General features: G+C 31.7%; 1 protein-coding gene across 1 annotated transcript; it reads right to left on the bottom strand.

Moving 5' to 3' along the window:
• Positions 1-5248: 5248 nt before the first annotated feature.
• Positions 5249-8387, bottom strand: LOC136202089 (formin-like protein 4). Its single transcript, XM_065992559.1, has 4 exons — positions 7979-8387; positions 7772-7869; positions 5600-5657; positions 5249-5520 (listed from the first exon to the last, which is right to left on the bottom strand). Exons 1-3 carry the CDS (start codon positions 8223-8225, stop codon positions 5604-5606), a joined length of 399 nt encoding a protein of 132 aa, XP_065848631.1. The 5' UTR covers positions 8226-8387; the 3' UTR covers positions 5249-5520; positions 5600-5603.
• Between the last annotated feature and the right edge of the window lie 1479 nt (positions 8388-9866).

Below are 9866 nucleotides of genomic sequence, written 5' to 3'. Positions count from 1 at the left end.
GATTATTTTTTATCTGAAGTTTATTCTTTTTTATATGCTCGTTCATGCATTTTGAAATCCAATTGACGAATTAGGCACCGACTTGTTAAGATCTGATTTTGTTAAGTCTCTCTTATACGGAGAAAATATTGGGTAGTTTTATGATTGAGTTGATTAACTGGTGAATGAGATGATTTTCACTTTTGAATCATTTCCTTGATTTTCATTTTTCATCTCCTCCAAATCATATTATTATGCTTATTTGAGAGATAGAAAGTAGAGAGAGAAAGGGAAAGATAGAAAGAGAAAGGTGTTGGCAGAAAAATGGGGAAGGAAGGGGATGATAGCATTTTAGTAAGTGAGCTGCTATATACCGCACCCAAATTCCGGTTCACCGTCCATTTGTGACATATTTACCCTCCTCACTTTTTGAAACAAGAAAATGAAATTTTCTCAAATCCTCTCTACCTTCTTTGAGTTTTCTCTCCAAAATCATAAACCCAGAACAACAATAATTAAAATTAAGAACATAATTGATATGTGACAATTCGAACCTTGAAAATGGATGATTACGAGTCGGAAACATTAAGATTTATATTTTTTTATCAAAGAACTCATGAAAATAATACATATTTTTCATGACGATTTTGCATTTTTCGTCACAAAAATTAGGAGAATTTTTAATTTTTCGTCACAAAAAATTGAATGATTTAGTATTTTTGGTAACTAAATTTTTTACGATTTTGTATATTTCAAAATTTGGCCTAAACGGATGCGGTCATACCACCAGACCCATGGCGGGAACGGATGCGGCGTACAACCCGACCCATGGCGGAACGGATGCGGCGTACAACCCGACCCATTAGTAAGCTTTTTATAAATCGAATGGATTCCTTGGAAAGAATGATTCGTTTGAATTCTTCATCAGAGTTGAGTTCTCTTAATTCCAGCTTCGTCAAAAATGGAGTGCTCTTCTCTCTCTTCGTTATGGTTTTCTTCTGTGTTATCGATCCCTCTTTGTCTATCTTCCTTTAATTCAGGAATATTAAATTATTTTGTTTTAAAAATTAAAAATGGAAAAGTGATTTAATCGGGGTATTATATTAGTTTTTTTTTTATCAACCATTGGATTATAACCACTTTAATCCAATGGTTAATGATCAAATAATGCTTGCACCTTGGACTGTTAGTACGTATTTCAATATTTATTCAAATACCGGTAGCGTTGTCATTTAAAAATAAAAAATAAAAAAAAGATAAATTTTGAATGGAAGTATTATATAATTGATGGAGATTTCATAATATATAAAAAAGAAAATCTATCTATATATATATATATAATATAAAACAGTAACGATAGAGCTGATGTGTCACTTCCTCATTTTTTACTGATAAAAAACATAATATAATATATAATATTTTAATTATATTATCTATAAAAAGATTATTTTATCCGTACTATATCTAAGAGTTCTACAGAATTTAAATTAATCCATAAAATCTCTCTAATTCTCTACATATCTCTATATCTAAAAGTTCTACAAAATCTACATTAATCCCTAAAATTTCTCTAATTCTCTGCATATCTATATATAATATAAAACAGTAACGATGGAGCTGAGGTGTCACTTCCTTATTTTTTACTGATAAAATATATAATATAATATATAATATCTTAATTTTAATTATATTATTATATTTATCTATAAAAAGATTATTTTATCCGTACTATATCTAATAGTTCTACAGAATTTAAATTAATCTATAAAATCTCTCTAATTCTCTGCATATCTATATCTAAAAGTTATACAGAATCTAAATTAATCCCTAAAATGTCTCTAATTCTCTGCATATCTATGTATAATATAAAACAGTAACGATGGAGCTGAGGTGTCACTTCCTCCTTTTTTACTGATAAAATATATAATATAATATAATATATAATATATTAATTTTAATTATATTATTATATTTATCTATAAAAGATTATTTTATCCGTACTATATCTAGGAGTTCTACAGAATTTAAATTAATCCCTAAATCTCTCTAATTCTCTTTTTATATATATATATATATATATATATATATATATATATATATATATATAATATAAAACAGTAACGGTGGAGCTGGGGTGTCACTTCCTCCCTTTTTACTGATAAAAATATAATATAATATATAATATATTAATTTTAATTATATTATTATACTTATCTATAAAAAAGATTATTTAAATTAAATGTGAAAATAAAATAATAATATTTAATTGATATAGCACCTTTACATGATTAATTGTAATTATTAGATTATATTTTTTGTTAATATTTATATATTAAGATGAATTCGTGCATCACACGGGTCAAAAACTAGTTATTGATTAAAAGGAGACTTAACAACCAAAATCAAAGTTTTCTTGTCTTATTAGAAAATTGACGACTCGAGCTACACTTGTGAACTGTTTGCAAGCTTGCTTGCGAGCAACTCGTTAATTTACTTCATGAAATTCGCTCGCAAACAACTGATTAATTATAGGTCTAATGCTCATTCAGTCCCCTTAACTTGTTCAAATTAGTCATTTTACCCCTCAAACTCATCGAATGTCCTATTTACCCATTTAACTCTATAGAAATGGTATTTTCCACCCTCTTAACTTGTCCAAATTAGTCATTTTACCCCTCCTCAACTAATCGAATGTCTTATTTACAACCTTAACTCCATAAAAGTGGTATTTCTCACCCTTTATGATCATATTTACCCCCTTAACTCCATAAAAGTGGCATTTCTTACTCCCTTTATAGTGCAAAATTAATAGCACTTATTCAAATGAGTTTGAAAATATATATTTTTAATATCAATTTTTTATTTTGTTTTAATTTGATAATTATATCGATCCTTCGTGTGTTTATTATAATAATACTGTATTACAATAATTAGATAATCAAAATTAAAAATAAAAAAAAAAGTTGAAAAGAGAAAGAATGAATAAAAGATACAAATAATAAGAACATTTTATTTTTGGCTTAATGCATACCCAGCCCCTTAAAGTTGTCCATTTTATTCATTTAACCATCTCAACTCAAGGGACATCCTTTTAACCCCCTTAACTTACCAAAAACACTACTATTGGCCATCATAATCCTACGTGGCATTGACTTGGTCAATAATTGAACTTCACGGATTGAAGGCGCGTGAAAGCCCTAAATTAATCAATTCCAACAGTAAAAAAAAAAAGAAAACCCATATTTAATACACAATTAATAAAAAAATCCCTAAATTCCATTCTCTTCTTCCTCGACTCTTCTTTTCCTCTGAATTCCACTGTGCTCATCTTCTTCTTCGCGTGAAAGCAGCTCTTCTTTAGCAGCTCTTCTTCGCGTGAAAGCAGCTGTTCTCATTTCACTTCAGCAGCTCTTTTTCACATCGCGTTCTGTAATCGAAATCGAGTTTCACGGATTTTCATCTTCGTCTTCAGCGTTTCTTTTCTTCTTCACGGATTCCATTTTTCTGGTTTTTTTTGTGTTCTGTAATCGAAATCAAGTTCGATTTTCATCCGGTCAGCTGTTATTGAAAGCGAAATTTGTTCATTCGGTCATTGGGATTAGTGAAATCGAAATCTTCTTTTCTTATCGAAATCGAAATCTGTTAAAATCTGTTAAGATCTTTGGGAAGGTAAAAACGAAAACGAAAAATAAAATTGAGATATAAAAATTAGGAGAAGTGAAGGGGAAGATAAATTAAACTTGGAATTTGTGATTGAATCGTTAGGAAACAGAAGTTGTTTGGATTCCTGGAAAATAAAAGCATAACACAAAGAGAAAGAGAAGAAAGGAGAAGGTAAGGGAGAGAACATAAAGTTTTAAGTTTTGAGGGTTATTTTGTCTTTTCACTATAATTGTTAGAGGGTATTTAGACTTTTTCTTTACACTGCTGACATGTCAAAATTTGTTGCCACGTGTCGAGCGCGTGTGGTATACGAAAATGAGTTCAGCTCAACATTTAAAAAAAGGGGGCCAATAGTAGTGTTTTTGGTAAGTTAAGGGGGTTAAAAGGATGTCCCTTAAGTTGAGGGGGTTAAATGAATAAAACGGACAACTTTAGAGGGCTGGGTATGCATTAAACCTTTTTTCTTTATAAAAAAACAAGAACATTAATATAAACAAGTTAAAGACATTATATGTAGGGAAAATGTACCAAAATAGGCCTATGATTCTGGGAAGTATCAATTTAGGTTCCACGTACAAAATAACACCAATATAGGTTTAACGTTTAAAAAATGTATCAATTTAGGTCTCGATGACGGATTGTAAGGGGTGAGAAATACCACTTTTATGGAGTTAAGGGGTAAATACGACATTCTATGAGTAGGGGAGGGGGTAAATAGATAAGTTGAGGGAGTGAGAAATATAATTTTTATGAAATTAAGGGGGTAAATAAGATATTTTATGAGTTGGGGGATAAATGGATAAGTTGAGAGGGTGGAAAATACCACTTTTATGGAGTTAAGGAGGTAAATAGGACATTCGATAAGTTGAGGAGGTAAAATGACCAATTTGGAGAAGTTAAAGGGGCTGGAAGAGTATTAGACCTTAATTATATTGATTTGAATTTTCATTAACCCAAAACTACATAGTTTTGAATTTTACAAAACTAAAATTTATACAAATTGTTTATATTCCCTTTTACAAGAAATATTATTATTAAAAAAAAAATCAAAACGAACTTATGAACGTGCTCATGAACATTATAATCGAGTTTGTTCATAAGCTTGTTCATGAACCTATAATCGACATGCTTACAAGTTTCAAATCAAGTTTCATCGTGCCAAGCTAGACTCATTTGTAAATCGAATCAAATACAATCGAGCAAAATTTACAGCCCTAATCATAATTCAGTGATAAGTTTCCTAGTGATGATTCCAATTGACTCTCATTCCCAACATTACAATTTCTGAAACTTGATTTGGAAAAATTCTATTACAATCCCGGTCTATCTAACATTATGACAATCATACAACTTTTTTTACACCAATCATTTCCCAATGAAATGTTATGCAATATGCATCTCTCTTTTTTTTTTATTGATCGTGCATTATACCAAGTCCACCGTAAATGAAATGATATGCAATATGCATCTCTCTCTTTTTTTATTGATCGTGCATTATACCAAGTCCACCAAGTCCACCGTAAAACTTCTCACGAGACATACACATAGAAGTGCAGAAAAAGATTGAAATCCAAGAACAAGAACAGAAATATGGCAAAGATCAAAGTAACCCAACACTCAATTTTCATTGGATATGCTCATACAACATCTTCAAGAACATAACAAAAAAAATTACATGTAATGAGATTACATAAATTTATAGCCTAATACATAATCCACTGCATTAAGTGGATAGTTTGCAAACAGGCAGATCTCCAGAACACATGGACAGTCTAGTCAGTCCCCTTTAACATCATTTTGCACTTCTGTTGTCCATATGGTAGATCTATAAATACGATATACAAAGGCGAATCGATACGGATCCTCGCACTGTCAAAACTGCAAATCATCCGAACTTATAACATTATATGATGAGAGAATTTTAGAGAAAGAGGAAACCGATACGGAACAGCCTTACCATGCTACACACTCTGTACTTTGCTTGATAATTCTTTGGGTTTTCCGTCGTCCTTTCCCTGCACCAACGAAAATTACACAACTTAGCGAAGTAATCCCCCGCTTATTCAGTAACATTTGTTGACATTAACTCGATTTCAAGTAATAGTAAAAGGAATGTTGTCACATGGAAACCGGAACGAAAATGATTTGTAAGGGAAGGTAAAAGGAGGGAAGACACGGTTAAGCTTTGGCGCACTTTGTTTCGGAAACCGGAACTCTCAAGAAACTTGGACAAAAAGTCTCAGGTTACGCTGTAATTTAGAAAAATTGAAAACTCGTTTACTAGGATGTAATGTGTTTTCGAAAGTGGATCAATGTTAATCACGTATTCAGTAAATCCTTAATATTTTCTAGATGATCTTCTACAAGTTTTTAAAGTGATAAAAAAAACTCTTTCTTCCCTCTATTATATGACTTGTATGCTATGTTGGATGGATACCGAAACGAACACGGATACAGGCACCAAAAATGTAACCTTTATAAAATAGCCTTAAAAAGAAAACGGATACGGACACGAAACGCTATTAAAGAGGAGTGTCCGTGCAACATAGCTTGTATGTAATAATGTAATTCTTTAATGTGTATGTGTATATATATAAATTTAAACATACATTCTTATAGCTTTAAAAATTTATAGATATATCCATATATTTTTATTATTTACACGTTTCTGTTTCCATTATATTTTACAACTATTGTTTTCTGGTTTCCGTTTCCATTTCCATGCAACATAGTTCAGGCATTTGCAAATTTACTTTCAGATGCAGGGTCTGAAAAGAATTCCCCCATCTAAAAGAAATTCAGAATCACGAAATTCATAGAAGTCCTAAGTAGTCCCTAGTAAAAAAAAAAAGGGCGGCCCGGTCGCATTACGCGTCCCCGCTGAGCGAGGGTCCGGGGAGGGGTCCCACCACAAGGGTGTATTGGGGGCAAGCCTTCCCTTGCCAATTTAATTGGCAAGAGGCCGCTCCTAAGACTCGAACCCGTGACCTCTGGTCACACGGCAACAACGTTTTACCGTTGCGCCAAGGCTCGCCCTCTAAGTAGTCCCTAGTATTATAGATTATTGTGTAAGTGACTTCGTGCAGCTTCCGATTCTTAAAAAGCTGTCTTCTTTAACATCAAATGTTATGACTGGATTCCAATGAAACCCTCGCTTGGCTGAGACTAAATGAACCTTATATATGGAATTATATCTCGTCTTCCAGCTCAATATAGTGAAGGTCGAAAATTCCATGACATTATTCGTGGAGAGAAAACAGATACAAGTATATTACACTGTTGAAAAAGCTGATTAGGCAGTTGATATGTTTTGGGAAAAAATTCTATAGTTCATAAAGGCTATTTCCAGGAAGTTATCTGCTCATATAAACAAGTTTTGTCATCTACAAAGTTCAAATGAAACCTTCTGTATTTCATCTTGTCAAAGAACCAATCAACCCCAAAACTTCAGTTGATAGGTGAGACTCCAAGAAGACCTTTTATTATCTCTAACACAACTAGAACACGAATGCACATCGGGTTTGAAGAGTGTACGAGCACAAACAACTCTCCCTCGTACTGCAATCTCATTAATAAATGGAATTCCCAAGACTTTGAACTCTAGATCTCTTAGTCTATACGTATGTCGTGTTATGTCTAACAAATCCTAGACCAATGAAGCCCCTAACCAGTCTCACTTTCTAAATCATAGCAGTTGCATAAGCACCCTTTGTTTATTAAGCTGAGGGGTGTCAAAAATTGACACGACATGACAACGAGATTTACAGAGAACCCGATTGACACAATTATCGTTTTTCTAGCATTTATGTCATATATAACATAACACAATTTTGACACGAAACCCGAATTGCCCCCTCTCTAAGTCTCAAAGAAGAAAGTAAGACAAAAAAAAAAAATGATCCTTCAAATAGAGAGCAAACATCAAAATTAAAACTAGATATGGAACAAAATGATTACAACCCTAAACTTTAGAATGAAGAATAAGCAATCAACACCAAAATAAAGGTAAATTACTCAAAAAGCAATTCCAATTCTAGCTTCAACAATAAAACTTCTCAACCAGATCCAACAACGATACTCAATTAGATCAGTCATGCCAAATTGATGCACAAAAAGCAAACAAATTTACCATTTCCTTGGTCTGATAATAATCATCCAACGCCCACTGATACTTTGACTGGTTCAACCCAAACCAACGAGCCAAATGCTCATCTAAGCTCGAATGTGCTGCAAAAAATTGAAAATTGGGGATAAATAATGAGAAGCCATAAACAAACAAGGAAGAAAATTGATTATATGAGCAACTAACTAAACTAAACTAAACTAAACTACAGACCGTTTTGAACTTTGGTGACAGCGTTTTTGAAGAAGCCAGAAACGGAACCATCAGGCAATGGGTGGACGGAAACGGATTTATCGAGAGGTGGAGGCTGAACAGGAGGCGGCGATGAAACCATCTTTTTAGGGGAATCAAAGACGGGGTCGGTGGGTTTAGGGGTTGGAGGAGGGGTCATAAAGACAGTGTAGGGTCCAATTTTGCCGATCATCGGAGGGGGAGTAGATGGGTCTTTCTTGATCGGCATTTTGAGGGAAAACTGGATGGAAATTTTGAGGAGGATGAAAAAGCAAGAAGGAGAAAGTGATTGATGGATTCGAAAGAAGGCAAGGGAAAAAAGAAAGAAAGAAAGGGTTGAGATGGGTTTGATACTTTGATATGTGAACTGTGAACTGAACTCAACAGTACACACATACCAACACTGTTGGATCTTTTGTCTTTTTCTTTTTCTTTTTCAATTTTTTAATTTCTTTATAAAACATCTCTTTACCTTAAATCTAAGTGCTCTTTCCATTAAAGTTAGTTTAAGCGGAAACCATTTCCTCAATGATAAAATAATAAATAAGGTGTGAATATAAAATCTATTATTAGAGATGATACGTTTTAATTAATTATTTATATAATTTTTAGAAAATACACTAAAAGTCTCTTGGAGATACTCTAAGAGTCAAGCCGCTTAAAATGTGGATTTCGAATTCGATTACTAGTATAAACATTAAATCTTTTTTTTTTTTTCGGGATTGTTTTTTTCCTCATATTTGTATTGAATCTGACGCACAGGTTGTTATCGACACTCTGTCAGGCAAACGGACACCCCAAGCAACTCTACAGTTTCTTTATGAAGATGTTGGCATACTCAGATTAGGTTTTGCAAATTGTGATTTTAGTTTTGTTCACCGAGAGGGTAATGTATCTGCCCATAAACTAGCTGCTTGGGCCAGGGATATCAACTCTCCGCTTTTCTTTATAGAAGATTGCCCATCTTGTATCTGGGAGGCCGTTTGTAACGATGCCGCAAGGCTTACTTAATATCAATCCAGATTTTTCCATCAAAAAAAAAATAAACATTAAATCTTAATTAGAAGATGACAATTTAAAAGTGAAATTTTACGATGGACTGAACGCAATAAACTTGACTAATGAAAAATAAAATATATATTATTTGATTTAATTAGCATAAATAATAAAATTGTTCATTTATTATTTTTAATTGTAAAATCTATTGGATTGGAATCATAATAAAATTTCTACATTGCATTAAATTTATAAAAAAAAAAAAATTGTATTAATAACTTTCAACCGACAAATCATACAAAGACAAAAAGAAAAGGGAAAATTACATAGAAATTCATCTTTTAAAAGCTATTTACAATTATGTCAAGTCATAATTTTAGATTATGTCAAACTAGTAAAATCAGTACTTTTAATATATTTTAAGGATTAGAATTTATAAATTAGAAATCTAAAATATATTTTTTAGTGTTTATGATTTATGAATTGGAGTCTAGATTTCTTAAATTATATTGTAAAATCATAATATATAGAGAATAATGACATATTAAGAATTAAGTTTAGTGATATGACTTAGTTGTAATTTTGTATTTAATTATGATATTCATGTATTTGACCCGAAAGAAAATGAGACTTTGATGGACTTGGTATTATAAACGAAAAATAAAATACATAGTATAAAATGTAAAACTGCATAATTATAATTTTTTTTAATAAAATCTATTATATTTAATCGAGATTATAGTATATTTCTCTTTAGATTTAAGTATCTAGATGGAGGATGTGGTTTGCAATTAATATTAGAAAACTTTAAGCGAGAGATGATCAAATATCAATTTTAATTTGTAATATCAAATTAATATCAATTTTAACTATG

The sequence above is a fragment of the Euphorbia lathyris genome, chromosome 8, assembly GCF_963576675.1.
Source record: "Euphorbia lathyris chromosome 8, ddEupLath1.1, whole genome shotgun sequence".
Taxonomy (NCBI): domain Eukaryota; kingdom Viridiplantae; phylum Streptophyta; class Magnoliopsida; order Malpighiales; family Euphorbiaceae; genus Euphorbia; species Euphorbia lathyris.
The sequence above is the reverse complement of the archived record's forward strand: the minus strand, read 5'-3'. Positions and strand labels throughout refer to the sequence as shown.

What these genes read in the sequence shown, in the direction of transcription:
- LOC136202089 (XM_065992559.1), bottom strand. Translation starts at nt 8,225, where the DNA reads ATGCCGATCAAGAAAGACCCATCTACTCCCCCTCCGATGATCGGCAAA. An exon ending in TGTCACCAAAGTTCAAAACG is followed by an intron (nt 7,870 to 7,978) that starts GTCTGTAGTTTA and finishes AATTTTTTGCAG; the next exon opens with CACATTCGAGCTTAGATGAG. An exon ending in ATTATCAGACCAAGGAAATG is followed by an intron (nt 5,658 to 7,771) that starts GTAAATTTGTTT and finishes TCGTTGGTGCAG; the next exon opens with GGAAAGGACGACGGAAAACC.